This window comes from Colossoma macropomum, unplaced genomic scaffold (genome assembly GCF_904425465.1).
Source record: "Colossoma macropomum unplaced genomic scaffold, Colossoma_macropomum, whole genome shotgun sequence".
NCBI classification, from domain to species: Eukaryota; Metazoa; Chordata; class Actinopteri; order Characiformes; family Serrasalmidae; genus Colossoma; species Colossoma macropomum.
The window spans coordinates 24338710-24359320 of record NW_023494800.1 but is presented as its reverse complement, the minus strand read 5'-3'; the positions used below and the strand labels follow the sequence as shown (position 1 = coordinate 24359320).

At 40.7% G+C, this 20611-nt stretch overlaps 1 protein-coding gene across 2 annotated transcripts in view; it reads right to left on the bottom strand.

Annotated features, from left to right (window-relative positions):
- Positions 1 to 20611, bottom strand: part of sgcd (sarcoglycan, delta (dystrophin-associated glycoprotein)) — a 261574-nt gene that overhangs the window by 132334 nt on the left and 108629 nt on the right. Inside the window, exon 1 of one of the 2 annotated variants that reach the window (XM_036588834.1) lies at positions 2699 to 3102. The exons of the other annotated variant lie outside the window; for it this stretch is intronic. Within the exon in view, the coding sequence (XP_036444727.1) occupies positions 2699 to 2701 (3 nt within the window). The 5' untranslated portion in view covers positions 2702 to 3102. Of the gene's footprint in view, positions 1 to 2698; positions 3103 to 20611 lie in introns of those variants that run through there. 2 annotated transcript variants of the gene reach the window in all.

The following is a 20611-nucleotide window of genomic DNA, read 5'->3' as shown; positions in this document are numbered from 1 at the left end:
TTCCAGTCAAAACAGCAATTAATTACAAGATATTCATTTTTCAGGAGACATTTCTGAGATGATCTGCTTGCATAAGGAAGGGGAGAGTCTGAAATTTCAAAATTACTGCACCCCACCAGTGTAACACTGTGCAAACTGCATGCCTGCACTTGCTTCATTTTGCGCAAAAAAAATAAATCATAAAATAAATAGTGTCAAAAGTTAAAATATAACTGGAACTATATTACCTTCTAAATCATCTGAGAGGTTGACATTTGTGGTAAGGATAAAGTCAAATTTAGCTACATTTGCAGTAAACTGGTTCTGTTGGAAGTACATTCAGAAGACATGGAGGTATTCTTGAACTTTGACTTTCTGCTCTAATCCACATCAGATGCCGATGTACCGTGCTTTTATGTCTTCCCACTTCTGTAATAACTGCAACAGACGCTTGGATAAAAAGGAGCCCTTTGGATAAGAAAGTCATTGCAGGGTGAAAAAGCCAAATCCTTATTTACTGTGAGATATGGAGAGAAAAAAAGAGACTGACCTAATGCTCCCCATCCTCAAGAGAAGACAAGCATTGGAATGAGAGTATAAGGGTCATACAGATTTCTGCATGTTCAAACAAGCAAGTCATTCCCAAGGTAAAAAAAAAAAACACTATAATAAAAGAATAGCCCGATAGTGTGTGTGAGTGTGTGTGTGTGTGGGGGGGGAGGGGGTACAATGACAAAGAAATGTTCACACATAAAATCTCAATAGATACTGGTATGTTGTCAGTGTTCTGTATTCGTGTGGCATATTACAATAGCATATTACAAGGTCAGTACATTACATTAACACAATTATTATTATTAAATTGGTATTTGTTTAAGCTTGTGCATTTAGGCTAAAAGAGCACAGCAACCTCTAGCAAAATACATATTTGTATTTTAAATGTAACTCAAAATACACTGAATGCACAGATATGTTGAAAAAATATATACTGTGTTCTGTTTAAAACGTCTGCTTTAAGAGAGCAGAGGGAATGTATTGTATATAAAAAAACGAAAAGGGCCCTTAATTGAACCCCTGGGGCACACCACAATTAACAACTGTGTGACAACTTATTCTCCAGTCCTCAAATGTAGCAGTCCCTGTGGTGCAATTCTAAGTATCAAACATAATCTAATGTACCGCACACCCTGTGAATCAGAAGCGTTCTCTTCAATGCCCCCCCTGCTGTGCATAAGCGGAACATGACAAAGTACTGTTACAATCTTACGATGCACCTCAGAACATCCATCACCATGTGGTTCCATGTAATCATAGAGCTGATCTCCTCCCTCTGCGTTTCCCTCGTACATTCTACCTCTCTTCCCTTTGGGTGGAAAGAACAGCAGTGCTCCAGCACGCTTGATGTTAAACAGATGAGGGGGTGCAGCTCCTTTGAAGTTGGGTGGTGTTACATACCAAGGCTCCCTACAGCCGTATTTTGCTAGCAAACCTTAGACATGCCAGGCAAACAAACTCAGCTCTAAAGAAGAGCATGATGCCACCCTGACAGGCTATATGTGTGCAAGGTTGTGCAGATTAGGCACTTTATAGCCTTGTTACAGTCAACAAAAAAGTGGGCAAGAAACTGTCTACATAGTGGAGAATGTGATAAAAAGTATTCTTATTTTTATGTGGGGGCAAAAAAGCCAGAAAAAGGGAACCAAGAATAGAATCTTTGTGGTGTGTTTGCATTTCGAGAACTTTTTCCTTCACTTGCCATTTTTTTTCCCCCAAGCTTTGAAACTTCTGCACCCCACCAATCTTCTGGCACAATGTTGACAATGAGTGCCTGTGGAAATGAATCCAAGGCCTGTTCCACACGTCAGCAGCTAACTTTGGTGTTTAGGCCCAGGGCGGAGACGGCTGCTTCTGAATCTATGGCATCAGGCAGACAGTAAGCATAACCCTCATAACCCCGTCAGCTGTGTAGCTCACTCACTCTCCAGCCGGGCAACAACCCATCCTGCTCTTCTTCAAGGTCCTTGAATGCCCTTCCTCCTCAAAAAACTGACCTTGTCCCAGCGAATCATAACAACAACAAATCAACACCTTGGCACCTGCTTGTGACATCGCCCGTCTGTCGTGAGGCACCTTGATTGCCCTTCGTAAGGTGCAAGAATGAGTGTTCCTACGCAGCAGATTCCCTCCCAACTCCCGACAGTAACTCTGCAATCTTTCCAGAGCGAGCTCTGTTGTTACTTATTTATAGCAACACTGTTCCCAGAGGGCCAGCGTAATTGATACCAAATGCAGAGTGGGAGCGATATGGGGAAGTGGAGCAACAGCAGTGTCTGGCCCCAGAAAGAGAGAAAGAGGGAGGGAAATATGAAGGAGGGTGTACCCCACTGAAAACCTTTTGTGTTGCGAGAACTTCTGGCATGGGGCCTTCCAGACCCACCCCTTGGCTTCAAATTAATAATCTCAGATCACAACTCAACGCCCAAAATAAACCAGTGCATCAGAGGGCTCGGAGAGAAAGATGAACATGAGAAGCAGCCAAAAAGCCTATTAAACTACTGCTGAGTGGAGCAGAAACAGCGAAACTTCTACGTAGACAATGAAGCAGCAGTATTATTAACAAAACCTGGACTTGTCTTCCCTTATGCCAATGCCAACAACCCTGGTAAGCAAGCAAACAAACAAGAAGTCAGAGAGCAAAGCCCAGGAGCCAGAAACTTACCATTCTGCTCTGCGCTGTCCACCTACAGTCCCCCAGCACAAATGCCCAGGCAGTCAGGGTGTGTCAGGCAGATAAAGCAAGATTGAGGCTCCTCTAAATCGCTGCATGAGGCCTTGCTCTCTCTTTCTTTCACTCTTTCTCTTTCTGTCTTTGACTCCGAGCAGTCACTCTAAACCCCCCTCCTTTTCTCCGTCAGCTTTTCCAATAACAGACACCCGGCCAAGTCCCTGCCCCGTGCCTGGAGGAATTTCCTGGACTCTCTTTGTGCGCGCAGTCCGTTATCCGGAGGCCGACACGAACCAGCCTGGCCACCACGTGAGAAAGGGAGAGGGGGAGAAGGAAAGAGAGAGAGCGGCAGCTGGATTCTGCACCACTCTGCTGGAGCCTGAGTTACAACCCCTCTGGTCCCCAGCCAGATTTAGAACTGGGAGACACATGCAGAGAAGGCAAAGCAGGGTGGCTTTTTCAGTGACCCCCGCTAGAGTGAGTGTGCGCGTGTGTGCACGTGCGCATGTTTATGAGTCCCTGGAGCAGAGGGAATTGGAAAAATACATTCCCCCCGCTCCTAATGTGCCTGCTTGGCCGACAGTATGGAGGAGAAAACGGCCACAAAGCCTTTTCCTACACAGCACTTTCTTTTTCTGCATGCAAGCATGAAGTCGTCAGGCTGATGAATAACAGTAATCATTGTTTAGCTGCCTGCTCAGGGCCGGCATTTTAAACAGCCTGGCTCAACATTAGCGGACAACACCAGGGATGTATATATAAAGCACTGTGCAAAAATCCATCTTTCATTCATTTAATTTCCAGTTGAAATGGCCATTTAGTAGAAGTTAATAATTTTTCAGGAGATGTTTCTGAGGATAATAGACATGACATTAACCACTTGCACAAGGAAGGGGAAAGTCAAACAATAATAAATGAAAAAACTGGAGTTTCCAAACTCAGAACAAGTCTGAAAGCAAGTCTCCTGAAAAGAATGGGAGCTATAATAAAGGTAAAAGGTAGACACACTAAATGCTGACAAAAAAGGCTTCTGTGTAATTTTGTGTGAAATATGTTTTTTGCTTTTTCCCCCTTATGGTGAAAAATAAATAACTTCTACTTAATGGCCATTTTGACTGGAAATTAAGTAAATGAAGACATGAGCACATCTGTTTCTCTGCAAACTTTGTTAGCCCCCTTTATAAATACAGTATTTGGGTCTGTGTGCATGTATATGAATGGCTGGGTCTGCATGCATGTACATGAATGGCTGTATGGCTTTCTTGGTCACAATGAACTGTGTGGGCATATGCATGTGTGCAGAGACAATACAGGGAATCCCCAAAATTGTTGATGAGTGTGCACTGCATTACTAATAATGCTGATGCAATATCATACTGCACTGATTTCTTTCTTTTATAAAGAACACAAAACAAAAAAAAAAACTATCTTCAGTTTTATAATAGTGAAAGCAGCCACTTGGCTTACTAAAGATATTCTGTTGTGTGTGTTATTAGAATATTTCTGCTTTTTTTTTTTCTTTGTTATGTTTTGGAAAACAACCAATTAGAGTCAGAATTCTAAATCAGGATTTACAGGAGGGCCACCATTTCCATGTAACCTTGTTGGAGGAGGGAATAAAATGAGCTGCTTATTCTAAACCTTCTGCACCCTTATCTTTTTTTGTTTTGCTTTTTTTTTTTAGCTCTGAGATGTTGCTTTATTTATACATCCAAATTACATCCGTATAATTCATGAGTTTGTAATTTATGTGGGAGTTTAGTTTGAATGCATGCTTATGTATTTGCCTCTGTCCACCTGTATGTAGTCTACAGCCATTTTATACATTTGCATTCCACTCATTCATATGGAAGACATGTTTCAGTTAGACAACACTGATTCTCAGTCTATAACATCTGTTTTTAAGACAGAGAGAGACAGATAGAACAACTGCCTAAAGTAAACAATTAGTTATATCTCACATTATGTAAATAATATTCAGCTGTGAAGAGATCTGTCAGCAAAAAGCAAACAAAAAAGCTAGATAAAAACCAGATTAATGCCCTCTCACTGACTTTATTCCTTTCTGAGCTGAGTTACTTTCTAAGTTGTGAGTTAGATGTGCTTAATGAGTGCAATACAGTGGCTCCTAAACAATACCCGTGCTCTCTGGCCAAAAGAAATGGTAACAATAGGAAAACAGCCTACACTGTATTCTCCCTGCCAGTGAACGACTCTCACACCAGGTCTTCTAAGGTCTCAGTGGAGGCCTGATACAGCCTGCAAAGCAGACAAAGGGCAAGCAAAAGAACTTACTGTGTCCAGCTTAGAGCAGCAACTCCAAACTTGTTACACTTTGCATTTCAATAATCTGAATATAAACACATGCCCCTTCTAACCCCAAGAGGCAGAACATGTGTTCTTTCAAACCACCAAGCTTCACAGGAATAACATACCAAACCTGCAAGGTCAAGGCCAGATTCTGTTTTTAGCAGTCCCGATGCAACAACTGCCCTTGCCATCAGTGCTAACAAACTCCCAGCACTAACACTTCATACACCAAAGTGAGAGCAGATAACTTTCATTTTGAGTTTCAAAGGCAGCTTCAACATCACTCCTATACTAGCTCCTGGTTAGGGCTATTATCAAGAGCCTGCGTATACTACATTTACATTTACGACATTTGGTAGATGCTTGGTAGGGCAACTTACGGAGGTAGGCAAAGGTAGTCTTGCCCAAGGACCATAGTATGGTGTGCTTGCCCAGGTCAGGAACAGAATCCCTGCTCTGCCACACAACGGGCAACTTTGTTACCCACAATACTACTACCAACCACTACATACACTACATGGCCAATGGATGTGGACACCACTCCTAATTATTCCAGTTATTCCAAGTTCCAGTGTTTCAGCCACAATCATTGCTAACAGGTGTATAAAATGAAGCACATAGCCATGCAATCACTATAGACAAACACTGGCAGTAGAATGGGTTGTACTGAAGAGTTTGAACATGGCACGGTCATAGCATGCCACCTTTGAAACAAGTCATTCTGCCCTGCTAGATCCACCATGGTCAACTGTAAGTGCTATTATTGTGAAATGGAAGCTCCTAGGAACAACAATAGCTTAGCTCAAAGCGAGAGAGCATGCAAACTCACAGAGCAGGGCTGCCAACTGCCCTCGCTTCATGAAATGGGTTTCCATGGCCAGGCATGTGCAGTGCCAAGCGTCAGTTGGAGTGGTGTAAAGCACGCCACAAACTGGACACTGGAGCAGTGGAAATGTTCTCATGAAATGATGAAGCATCCTTCCCTATCTGGCAATAAGGATGAATCTGAGTTAGGAGAATGCTACCCACTGGAACGCAAGTCCGGCAGTAAAGTTTGGTGGAAGAGGGATAATGGTCCGGGGCTGCTTTTCAGGGTGTGGGCTAGGCCCCTTGGCTCCAGTACAGGGTAAAGTTAATGCTACAGCACACAGAGACATTTTAGATTACTATTATGTTTCAACTGTGTGGCAAGTTTGGTGGAGGCCCTTTCCTGTTTCAGCTTGACTGTGCGCCTGTGCACAAAATGAGGTCCTTAAAGACATAGTTTGATGAGTTTGGTGCGGAGGAACTCCAGTGGCCTGCACACAGCCCTGACCTCATCCCCACTGAACACCTTTGGGATGAATTGGAATGTCGACTGTGAATCAGGCCTTCTAATCAAACATCACTGAATGACCTCACACATGTTCTTTTGCACAAATTCTCAGAGACACACTCCAAATCTTGTGGAAAGCCTCCCCAGAAGAGCAGAGGCTGTTATAGCTGCAAAGGGGGGTAGGACAACTCCATATTAAAGCCCAAGGTTTTGAAAAAAGATGTCCAAAAAGCTCATACAGGTATGACGGTCAGGTGTCCACATACTTTTGGCCATATAGTGTATATTAGTAACAAACAATAACTGTCATTACCTGCATCAGAATGGTTTTTGTTAGTGTTGTAACATGGTCATCAGCTAGTTCACAGGGAAGCACTTGAACAACTCGACTAGATGACATCTGCTTGCGTCGTAAGCGTACTTCGCAGCTACGCCAACTCCAAGATGGGCTGTTATCTGCTGCGCCCCTGTCACTTCTGAGGCAGTGAAATGGATTAGAGCTGGGAGGGGGGTGCTGAAGTTGTGAAGCAGAGGATGTGAGATGTGGAGAGAAAAATTGCAGTGGACGTGTTACATAAGGAGATTGGGGGAGGGGGGATAATCAATGTGCTCGGCCGAGATAGCGGCTTTTATTAAGCATAATGGAATCTGTTCTGTTTCATTATGGCAGTGGCACCAGAGGGGCTCCTGTTTGTGTTGTCATGTTGCCTGCGGTCAGTGGGCCACACGGCCTGCCTTTAAGGGGTAGAACCACAGCGTGACCTATATTTCTTAGCCTGGAGTCTAAAGCATTGAAAGGGCAGACCTACGCAGTATTTCATAACCTTCGAATCTTTCAGAAGCTGGTTAGGCAACAGGGTATCGATTTGCTAATACAGTGAGAGGGAGGCAATGAAAAATCATTTTGACATGGGATCAGTAGTGCGACCTTCCTGGGTCTCTTGGGACCAGTGGGTTGACATTTTGAAAATCCAACCAGCGAACTGAGGGTGAAACATGGAGGATGTATAGGTCTGCAATCTACTTCCCACCTCTACAGGAAAATCGAATGAGCAAACAGGGAATGGATAATATTGGGAAAGTATTGGAAAAGTATTTGTCAAAGAACAGGAAAGCCTGGGTTAAGGTATAAGACAACTGATTTTTAAATAGACCGACTTTGAGGCATAGTCGTGCCCAAGCTTGAGTACTGTTGAGGACACAGTCATCCAGTTCTAAGCAAACATCTCTGCAGGGAAGAACCACTATTAGCATCTGTTAATCAAAGTCCCCCGCCACATCAATCATTCCTCTTGCAATTTTTTTTTGGGGGGGGGACATTTTGCTGCTATTATGCAAAACTGCTTTTTCTGGAGACTGGCAGCGATTGTTCCTCAGAAGCTGTGAATGATCAAGATGACAGTGCCAGCATGGCAAGGCTGCCTATTCCAACGGAACCTTCCAGAAGATGGAGACAGAGAGAGTGAGAGAAAGAGAGAGAGAGAGAGAGAGAGAGAGAATAAAAAAAGGCAGGCTATGAAAAATGCCCCCCAGTCCACAGTAAGAGAAGGCCCTGTTAAATGTTCCTTGGCACTGTAACTATTGTTTAACTGCTCAGTGACTCAGAAATGAAGGGGCCTTTTTGTGTGGATGTGATTGTTTGCAGTGACTGGTTTGCTTTGAGGGTTGCTTTGGAGGGTGCCCTCGTACCGGGAGGCATGTCCAGACGGCACACTCACACACACACACTCACTCACAACACCACATGTCTCTCAATCTTACTGTCCACATGTACAGCATTCTCATCAATCTTGTTCATGCATCTTTTGTGTACTCAAAATTTTATTTCACACAAGTCCTCCATTATTCTTCCCTGACACTGAATGCAACACCAATCTTCCATACACGTCTCTCTCACAGGGACGTAGCTAGGGGAGGGCCTGGGGGGGCTTAGCAAGTAAAATGTGAGGTAAGCAATTGTGTGGTATTTAATATTCAAAAATGGTATTGGGTAATAGGTTTCTAATTTCTTAGCTATATTGAAGTAGGCTAGTTGGTGGTCATCATCCTCACATTAGCAATGTTTTAAACCCTTAACTAGCCCTCCGAACCCCCCTAAAATCAAATTCTGCTTATGCCACTGCTCCATCATACACACAAACACATACACACACACACACACACACACACACACACACACACACACACACTCTCTCTCACCCAGATACACACACCACTGTTGTAACATCTGTTGGCTGAAATCACGCAGAGGCACGTGAGGCCGACTTAGCAGCATGTAGCAAAGATGGGCCTATTGATCGGTGAGCAAATAGCATCTCTGGCACCGAAGTTGCTTGGCAGAAGTGAGACAAACCTGGCTAGATACTAGTCAACTGTCACATCTACAGACACTCATTTGGTAATTGAGTATAGGGAGGTGGGTTCTGGGAGAGGGGAAGGTGAATGTTCACAAATGCTCAGGAGCTTCAGCTGCTTTGTAAACAGGAACCCTGATGGCAGACAGGGACAGGCTAGCAATTATGCTACTTTTATGTCTCAGGTTCTCCCTGGAGAGCATGCTGTGTAGCCTGCTGACATGCACCAGCACTTTGCGAGTGTGCACTTTGCAGCAAAGCAGGGAGAAGACATTCTGTTGCGTGTGAATGAATGTGGAAGGGTCAGTGCAGGTAAGGGGTACGACTGGGAGGTAAGCCAATGATGGAGACGCAGAGAAAAAAGGTAGCATGTTGTTTTGTTGTAAAAATGTCTGATCATTATGACCACCTACAAGGCTGATGCAGCTAGCTAGACGCTAATACCTCAGAAATTAGCACTGTACACATTTGCTTCAAAGACAAGCGCAGCATTGCATCCATCAGCCTCATCGGTTTAACAGAATTTGTTTTCATGTTTTCGTTCATCAAGGTTCTGTCACTACAATACCAAGCATGCATTACACAAATGCATCAAACACCCCCCACAGTGATAAAGAAATGCACTAATAAATACAGGCAGCTTCCTATCTTCCTTCTGCATTGGCCATCTAACCATTTCAGACATCCTGTCCTCATGTACCCCCACCCTAAAGCGCTTGTAGTTTTTACAAACGTTTCTCCTACCTTCAAGATACATCATCAGAAGGGAGTTTTTCTAGTCTTTAAACTGGAATATCTCACTCTCTGGAGTATTTCTGCACCACTGAAGGAAGCGGTAAGCACATTGCAGATGTAGCAATGAATGTATTTTTCATTTTGGTCCATTGCTTCTTTAAATATTCTTAAACAGACTTGTTTATTTGGTGTCTGACACTGTAGAATGTACTGATATTTATATAAATGGACAAATGTAGGTAGCACAGCCAAAAGCAGCAAAAATAGCCATCTTAAAGCCTGTACTTTTTCCATATGCATTGACAGATATATGTCATAGTGTCAGAAACTGCTTTAATCACACCCACTTCGACCTTCTGATCTTGTTTCTCAGTCACCTCGCCAAACTCAAACAAAGAATATGGAGGATCAAGGAAAGAAAAGGTCAAGTGGGCTTGTGTTTACTTTAAGCCCACAGTAAGTTGAGTAGAGCACAAACAAATGTCCACTTCCAACTGGTGATGCATGATGCAAATGTTAAAGACAGAAGAGCTGGGTACACAGGCAAGCAGCGCAATCACTCAAATCAAATCCACCTCAAAATGTCATCAGCTCAATACGGGCTTATCAGTAAGTTCCCAAAGAGGAACAACCCGATATGTGGAAGACAAGAGCCTGTTTTAACCGAGCATTGTGAATGTCATGCTGTTATTTGAAAAACTTTGAGAAGGCATTAGATGAAAAAACAAATGCACAAACAGATCTATGGACTAAGTGTTCATGTTGTAAACTTTACAACTTGTCCAACTTTTTTTTTATATAAATGTGTAACCTTGCATGTGCGACATCAGACTTAAGGTTTTCAACCCTTAGAAGCGGCAGTCATGGCCTGCAGTAACAAAAGATGTAATCTGATTATTATTTCTTGCTTGTAACTCCTTGAAAAAATCAGAGCCATCCTGTGCGGATTCTCAAGTTTTAATCAATACTACACTTGTGTTTCTAAGTAGAAGATAAGCTATTTTGTTGTGATTTTAATTTGATGAAAGGTTATTGTCATTTGTCCAGAAAAATGATCCATCACATTTGCTGTGTTCAGCAAACTACAAATGCAGCACTTAACTTTATTTTAGTTCAGTTTTTAATCCTTCATTATGGATCTCAACAATGTGTTGTAACATTGTAATAATGTTCATTTTACCTGCTTTAATTCATGAATGTGTGTAAAGAGCTTCAAGCTTCTCGAGATGGTGTGTATATATATATATATATATATATATATATATATATATATATATATATATATATATATACATACACCTGTATATACGTAAAAGCAATTTTAAGCATTTTTATTATCGTTAAAAGAGCGAGAGGTCTACAATCATGGAGGAGGTGGAACATGCAGCCACTGTGCCCCCATTGTGTTCAGCCAGTGTTCATGTGACTCATGTTCAAGTTGAATTACTAGTTGAAAGTACTAAATACATTCTGATAGAGCTGATTTTGTCCACACATATAGCTTCACCAAATGCACTGTTTTTTAAAATGAAAAATGCTTTGTTTTGGGTCAAATTAAAGCAAATAAGACATACCGTTTATTACAATTACCTACCCATTCGAATGCAAATTTATTGCTATTAATCACGTTTAATTATTTTAATTATTTGACAGCCCTAGTGTTTGAATAGTATAACAAAACAAAACTTCTAAGGGTTAATAGACACATGCTTGCTAAAAAACAAGCACATGTGCATCTCGGACACAATTCTGGTTGGAAAAGAAGAATGTCAGATTGTTTGAGCCTGACCGCTCCAATACTTCATGACCTACTTACCTGACTTTTCAGATCATCCTTTCAATACTCTCCACTGCCATTGGTTCCTACAGTAGAGCGCACAATTACATGTATCACCTGATTTCCTCTATCCTTTCAGCCTTCATTGTCTTCGCTCTCTCAGGCATCATATCCTCCATTATCTGCACTAGCCGAGCACTACTGAATTCCACCCAGCCTCTCAGGACGCTCCTGTAATTAAGCTCCATCACACTTTAGCAGAATCAATGCTTGATTGAAGAGAAAGACAGATTGGATCTCTTTGGCTCTGGGATGGCCTTTAAAGGCGGTGAATTGCGCTACATGACGCCCGAACTGCGCACCAATTTCCCCTGATGGCTTTAATCACTCTCCACAAGACTGATATGTGTTTACTTTACTGACAAAACATTGATTACCATGGCCCAAAAACAAGGAGAAAGAAAGACAGCCTATCTGTGCACAATCCCACGCATAGACAGAAGTGCTGTTTACGAAAAGCGCCCAGTTGGATGAACGCAGGGTGGATGGTGATTACGAGTGAATTAGGCAAAGGGTTTGGCATATTTGCATGTGCACAACTGGAATCATTTTCTATTCACATAAAAGATGCTTACGTCTTTGAAGCAACTGCGGCAAATTCTGTGCATCTGCTTTCTGTAGGCGCTTTTGTAATCAGTCAAACTTTGGAGTAATTCAACAAACCTAAGGTTCTCTGCACATGCAACATGGGAGTCAGGTAGGAAACAAGACGTTCTTTTGAAACCTGGCATGGCAGACAAGCAGAATTCCAATGATTTCCAAATAAACAAACAAAAAATGGTTAAGATGTAAACAGTCATTTATAGTGGTTTAATTTGAAATGCTCCATCCTAGAAAAAAAATCTTTGTTCACAGTGGTGGTGATAGGAACCAGACATCTGTAGCATTTAAAGGCTCTCTCACAGAAAGCTACTATATGAATACTTATAAATGTGCTGCCTAAAGCCCGAGACATTGTTTTATGAGTTCAGAGATAAAATGTGGGCCTAATTTTTTTTTATTTTTTAAAAACCATTACGCTTCTCTACAGTGCACTTTTCATCTCAAAGCACTGTAAGGGCCAGATGTACGTACATCTGAGCAATCACACAATACAAAACATGCCTTGATGTGACGGCAATATACATGTGAACGTGGCTGAATTTAGTGTTGGATTTCCTAAGAGGGGCGGCACAGTGGCGCAGTGGGTAGCGCTGTCGCCTCACAGCAAGAATGGCCTGGGTTCGATTCCCGGCCGGGCGACCAGGGTCATTTCTGTGTGGAGTTTGCCTGTTCTCCCCGTGTCTGCGTGGGTTTCCTCCGGTACTCCGGTTTCCTCCCACAGTCCAAAAACATGCAGTCAGGCTGATTGGACATGCTAAAATTGCCCCTAGGTGTGAATGTGTATGTCTGTCTGTCTGCCCTGCGATGGACTGGCAACCTGTCCAGGGTGTATCCTGCCTTCCGCCCAATGACAGCTGGGATAGGCTCCAGCACCCCACCGTGACCCAGAAGGATAAGCGGTTTAGACGATGGATGGATGGATGGATTTGCTAAGACTGCAGCTTATCATGAAAACTGTGCATAGCTCCACCCACTAACTGTTCGCTCATGAGGTGAAAGATTTGAAATAGAGGAGCTGTCCGCAAGCTCGAGGCAAACAAAAACCAAAAAAAACAAAAATTCAGGCAAGAGTCTGTGAAACAATAACACAGACTGTGAGCGCATATTGCTGCTATGCCACGAAGAATTGAGGCTGTTTTGAGAGCAAAGGGAGGCTCCACCCTGTTTTAGTATAGTGTTCCTGATAAAGTGCTCAGGTTAGTGTACAAAACAATGCACTTGCTTGATTGGCTAATACATTGGTTGGAAGAAAAGGGAAGGTCTTTGCTTAAGAACGTGGCTGACAATATCCTTGAGGACCCTTGGTCATGGACAATGCTGGACAAAGCCGAGATTCCACCCCAAATCCCCACAGGCAGTGTTTATACAAATAGAAATACTCTTTATTTCCACCCTGCAAAAGTTACACATATCATTCGTACAATGGGAAAACTAATGTCATTCCACCTCACCGTCTAGCAATGCTCAGAGAGAGAAGACGCTGTTACGCAGTGTGCTTCAAACATGCTTGGGCATGCACAGGCATTCATATCACAAACAACTTATTTTTATATCAGGAAAATGTGTTCTGCTACTGCAACAATAAAGCAATGCTGCAGAGTGAGCATCTGTGCCAGTGACTTGTTTGCCTAGATAAAAATCTATGACTTGACAGCTTTGTTTTTTTTTTTCCTCTTTTCATATCAAAATCAATTTCTTTGTTGTTCTTTTGATCAAAATTTAACTTCAGCACGCTGTTACATCAACAGAAGAGCATTTTAATTATTGTACAAGGCTGAAACTGCCACTTTTGCTCAAAGTACAACAGGCTAAGCCTCAGAAGTCAGAGTTCTTGCTCGCATGGTCTAACTTTGTATTCATTATCATTCATACAGTCACACGCCTACACTTTTGCACATGGCTATAACTTATTGAAACAAGCAGAGAAATTCTGTTGAAAGCGCAGATTCTGAACTTGAAACTGATACCACTTTTGTGTTTGTGGGTAGAAGAGGAGATATTTTATTAGGCTTTGAATCTACTGAAAAGTTATTGTCGTGTTTGTACAGTCCTGTTGTGTTGCTGCCTCCTTAACATTTTGCCACTTTTGTCTTGATGAAACAAACAAAAATAAAGGCAGAAGTTTAAATTTGAATCTGTTAATACTGGGGATGCATAATCAGGATCAACTAAGATTGATAGACTTAATGTCACAGCGCAATGACTAACTGTGCTAAATAACCAGTTTAATCTTACTTTTATTGTGCTTAATTTGTTTCATGTTATTTAGTAAAGCAACTCATTTTTTGTCTAATATAAAGTAACAGTGTAGCTCATTAAAGAGCAAATAATGATATTAATGATAAATAGGGCTAATAGAAATCGTCCAACTTGATTATAAGGAAATCGGAATTGGCCATAAAAACACTGATTAATAACTGTGTAATTACACATTAACAATGTATGCAACAATAATATAACTACTGGTTAAATACCCACTGTTAAAGATTGATTACAGAAGTACAGCTTATATAATAACACCTTTCAGTTGTTACTCATGTAATTACACAAGTACATCTTGTTACAGTTGTAAAAACATATATTCTGCTATGTAATTACAAGTGTTGCTGTTGTTTATACACCAGCATTTTTCTGATTGTAACAGGAATTTTGGAATTATAATTTCAAGGTACACTTGTGTAATTACATGAGTAAAACAGAAGTTGATACATGTGTATTTACATAAGCTGTACTGCTGGAATCCATCTGTAACAGTGACTACATCACTAGTGGTTACATTGTTGTTGCATGTATTGTTAATGTGTAACTACACAGGTATTACACTATAAAGTGGGACCAAAAATGCAATGTAATTATGTATATTATTACATATTTCTGCCATTGAAATAAAACCTTGTATCTACATTTTTGTGTTTCAGTTTTTCCCTTGATTTGAAAATGCTAGTTGGCCTTTACATTGTGACACAATTTCTTGATGAATGGCTCAACAGAAATTGTCCAAAATGCTTTAGAAAAAGATCTTCCATTAAAAGTTAAGATTGTATTAATACAATACTAAGATTTTGTTAAGATAATATTTCTTCTTGTCCTGTAAAGTTACCTTTTTGGAGATACAAGTTTTTGGTCCAACAGCAATTGTATGTAGTTACATAATAACTATATTAATTAACTATATTTGAATAGTATAGAAGAAAAGTAATTACTCTAGACTTCTAAATATAATCGACACTGCTTGTCTGCATAGGAGTGGCCATTTTTATCATTCTTAAATATAGCACTAGCAGGATTTTACTGTTACATTTGTCCATAAGGGTCATTCTACTGGGCAACCAGGCTTTAAATAACCTCGTCCTCTCGCTGCCACATGAAATCTGCAGTAGAAATTCCGCTTTCAGCGAATTTTTTTTACGGCCTCACTCCAGCCACGTCCTCGTCAGAGTGATTAGACTCAATCTTGCGGCTCATCGTGGCGATAAGAATCAGTGGCTTCGCTTTCAAAAGACACTTGTGCGAAACACTTGTCTCGGATTAATTTATGCTCCCTACTTGAGTGCTCGGGTTTGCAGGCTGCACTCGCGCAAATACGGCCACGTGCAGAGGCATTATGGATAATGTAGTACGGCAGACCTAATTAACAGTGGCCACACAGCTATAAATGTCTAAGTTATAGGCTTTCAGCAGTAACTCAGGCCAGCGTACAACAAAGTGCATGCCCAATGTAAATGTTCGCAGTCAATATTACATCTTTTGATGGAGCACGGCTCAAACTGGAAAAAGTGAAACATTATAAAGACAAAATTATTGCCCAAAGTAAGTATACTAAAAGAGAAGATTGTGTTGATGTAATATATTTCGCTCCTGTGCAAATGATGCACACCTTTGAAGACTTTTTTCAGTGCAGACGGCAACATTATCTTAGAAGCAGTAAATGCGACCAAGCATCTAAGCAGAGCTGGACTCCCCGCCGTGATGCTTTCACGAGCGTAGAATATGCTCTGTGTGCATGGAAGGCATATTTTAAGCTCTGAGTTAACAGAATTAATAGTATGAGGTTAAACATAGACCTGCTTCATACTTCACATGGTGCACCATATGTTTGAGCGTTTGTTTGTGATCCCTGGAGAGCGCAGAGCTCTAGTATGTTAAGTGAGTGACAGTCTGGGGTAAATGTGAAGAGGGGAGCCACTATAGTTAACCGCTGTAGTTAAATTACCATAAAATCCTCTTATGAACACCTCTCCTACTCTGGAGATGGCATGATACCATTTTCTCTTCTGAAAACGAAACTTATGCTAAAATTTTGAGTACTGGCTGATACCAATACTAGTGTTTTTGGGTTTTTTTTTCTGTAAAAACTACTAAGCTTTAAAATGAGCTGGTTTTGGTTGAAGCAGTACACTTAAGGCCATCTAAAAGCACCTTCCTCACACTGCTTTAACACCCTACTATTCAATGAATGAATACAAAAAAGATGTGTCAAACAACATTTCCCCACTGCCCAAGCCATCTCCTGAAATGTATTCATGCCAACTGCGATGCAGTTTCTTGTGTTTATAGTAGCTGTAGTCCATCAGGTAATGTGAACACTGTAGAACATATCCAAATATCTGTTATCAAAGTACCTCACAATGTACAAACTATGTGAAAGTGGTTTAATTCAGGGCTGTAATGCCATACATTAAGCCATAATTTGGGAGTTTGCTGTTTGCTGTCGTTTGCCTACATCCCTTTTTTAGAATGCAGATTTGAGAAGGCTTTCTTCTACCCATCTATTATTTGTACTTATCTGCAGCTCTAAATCATACCATTCTGTGAGTTTATGTAGAAAAAACAGTAATAATTTATTTTTACATGACCATTTTCTCTGTCCTCTGTTTGTCCCTTAGTAATAAACAGCCTGTTTCCATTCAGGCCGCTGCACTCTGGATGCATCATACCAGATTCCATCACTTAGCAGAGCACTGTGATACTAGAATATGTTACAGTGAACGAGCTAATAAACGTCAAGGTCAAGTTAATTTTAACAGGCTACTCACATAAATTTTATGAAATAAAACTTTTAACATCTTTTACCATGCTTGGCATCAGTTTACTACCTCTATATAAGCTGTTGTCCCTGTTCAAGTTAAAATTCACATATTAAATAACACTGAGCTTTACTTTCAAGTAATAAACTATTTAGCAGCCCATTTTGACATCTGTAACAGCAACCACACACAACATCCTGCTGGTGTGGGTTCATGCATGGGTTTCAACTGTTTAACTGATTTTTAATGCAAAAACCTACATGAGTGCTAACAGCAACCCCTTTTGAGGAATATGAATTACTGTGGAGAAAATAACTTTATTGTATTCCATGTAGTGTATTTCACAAAATGAACATTCAAATTCAAATCTTTTACAAGCTGCTTCTTTTTTACGACAGTTAAACTGACAAATTATTCCAATCCTTGGGATGAATACCTTTTAATATTTTTTATTTAGTGCCTTTAAGTTCTATCATACTCCATATGGCTAGTGTTTCCCCAGAATGTCCTGTCTTTTGTTTGGGACTTTATTTGTGATACAACACTTGCAACTTTTCTAGAACCAGTGTTGCCTGCTCAAAACGTTCATGTACAGCCCTAACATGACCTGTTTAAAACAATTTAACTCTTTAATTCTCTATAATATCTCTTACAGCACTATGTAAAATAAAGGAATTGTAATTCTAGAATAATAGCTAATTGTACTTATGTTAACATTAGGTTACATGTGGCTACTGCTGTGATCATGTAACCTATTTTGCTTCATTTATATCTTGATAAAAGCAATTCTGTGATCTCTCACAGGCTCAGTCTGGTACAAGATCAGACCACATTTGTTCTTTTTTGTTCTGATATCCAATCCAGCAATTCTGCCTGTACTGATACAATACCATAATGGGTGGGCGATATAGAGAAAAATACAATATCACACCTTCACAATACACAATATCACAATATTCAAATTTTCTAAGGTTTGATAAATTGGTACAGACAACAAGACCTAGCAGTTCTACAGTTAAAAAAAAAACTATGAACGTGCACAAAGATTTTTATTCAGCATTTCACATACTGCAAAAAGGGATATCTTGATAGCTTGCAAAATGTGGTCTATCTATCTAATATTTCTCATTTTGAGACGGTTGTAAAAAATATCGTAAGATTAGCTTGATTGTAACATCAATCGTCTTGGAACAAGCAAAATCTTTATGTCTACCAAAGAAATAATACAGTATCACAAGATAAAATGACGCAAATCAAATAAAAACATCTAGAAATGAGCAGCATTCTTACAGCAATCTCAAAAATGAAAAATATTAAATAAACTGACAACATTTCATGTTTTAACTTGCCAAGATATCATTTTTTGCAGTGAATACTGTGCGGCACTGAATCCCTCTAAACAGGTCTAACTACATTCTTTTTGTCATGAAACAGGCAGCTGTTATAGTACTAATGATATCTACAATATGTGCAGAAAAGTGTGTTGTGACATATTGTGATGTAATTCATCACCATAAAGATAAATACTTTCATATTACCCTCCCTGATACCATACTTAGTTTCAAATCAGTGCCATCTCTACTTCATAGCCACTACATGAGTGGAAACAGGAAAAAGACATAGTATGATAAGAACTGCTAAGTGATATGAAGATGACCTGGCTTGTGTGCCCATTTCAATAAGGAGCAGGAATCACGGCCTCCGCCTGCCACGATTCCTCATTGTGAAATGTTCTCATGCACAGTGTGTGATTTAGGTGCTTGATCAACACAGCAAGGTCAATGTATGCGACCAGACACTGAGCTGAACATTGCTATTCATCGTTATTGCAGGGAGCAATCCCTCGCTGTGCAAACCTGCCATTTTCATCAAGAGCAGAGGCTTTCTCGAAGGCTGCTTCGACATGGTTAGTAACATAATCCTTCAATGATATATACACATATATATGATGATATATGGTGCCGGTGAGACCGCTTTACTTTTTTTTTTGCCTACATGGGTGAGTGCAGTCTCCGGGGGCCAAGGCACAGAGAAGGTGACAGGATGCGCAGGAAGCAGAAAGCCCCTCAAGGTCGATTATTACACTAATACAATTTCCTTGTGATTACTGTTAAACTCTAACGCTCTCTGGCCTGTCCTTGAACCCTGAGCTGCCGTTTACAAACTGCGACTATGCAGGAGACCGCCTTGCCTCGCCACTGAATCAAACACGTCTGCGCCGCAACAAAAAGTAATCAGGGAAAAATCGATGCTTTTCAGTTACGTTTTTTACTATTCCACCACCCTCAGTCCCCCTCCTTCATCTTTTCCCAATGACAGAGGGCTTTCTTGTTGCACTCATCCATTATTTGTACCTGTCTGCAATTCTAAATTGCCCCCTCCCCCTCGAAATTCTCAGCATGGTTTACAAGGTCCTGTCACTTGGTCAATAACACTTTTCGCCTTATGAAATGCTCTCATTTAAAGGGCCCATTTCTTATATTTTTCTTGTATTTCTTTCACCCTGAGATCTACGTGTGACATTTTGTGGGTTTATGTACCAAAAACAGTAAACATTCATTTTTACATGACAACTTAACAAGCTTTCTTTTTCCTGTAGAACTAAAGAGCCTGTTTCTGTTAAGGCTGCCAGAGACCAGACGCGGCACGTACCATCACGTAGCAGAGCGCAGTTATTCTAGAATGTGTCACAGGGGAAGTGCCAATAAACTCCAAGGTCAAGTTCATTTTACACGCCACTTTTTTAAAACGTTTTAACAGTTTATTACCTCTCCACAAACTCGCTGTTTGGTGAAAAACAGACTATGCTAGTAATGTTAGCTGAGGTAATATAATATAATTGTTAATACCATTAACAAAGTTTAAAAATTTCTGGATTCTGTGCGGAACAATGTGGCATGTTGGATGTGCTGTGGCCTTTACTGTGCCTTTAAGACATATGTGAATGGCCTCTGTTCTGATTGGCTAACTAGTGTTGTGCTTTGGAAAGCAGTCCAGGATGAAACACTCCTTATACCTTCAGAGTGAATGGGCAGGGCTAAACTGCTGCAAGTGTGATGTATAAATTCAGTGGTTTTGGTGATTGCAGTAGTAGGAGATAACAACAAATAGTAATGCATTCAGTATGGGCTGTTTTTGCAGCTTATTGTCCATATACGGACTGTATGGACTGCGGAGTGAACAACACATTATAAAACTAACAATTTACATCCCAACTCCAACCCCTTTATTTTCATAAATGCAAGAAAAGGCGAGAAAAAGTTTTGGGCGCTACAAAGAAAACAGGAGAAAAAGAAGAATGCTCCAACTGGCATGTACTTTCTCCCTTTGATCCTTGTTATGCTGTCTATATGGTCCTTAAGACCAATTCAGCAAGACAAACAAATACAAGTAAATTACTATTTGTGCGTATTCAGTAAATAGTACATTGTCACCACAAGTTAGGTTGTTTGAGATTTCTTTCGTTCACTTTGGCTAGACATAGATTGAATGGTAGATTCAAGGGTGCCACTTTGGAAGCTTAATTCAGAAATCACTTCACAGCCACCGAACGGACAGGAATCGGGCAGAATAGTGGCAGAAAATATCCCCCTCATTCCGTCTGCAGCGAAAGCTGCCATCATATTTTTGGTCGAGTGCCAAGCATTATGTACACATCAGTGCAGTTCATGAAGAGTTTAAGAGAATGTGACTTGAGTGAATGTTTATTAAGGATGCTGGAAGTCT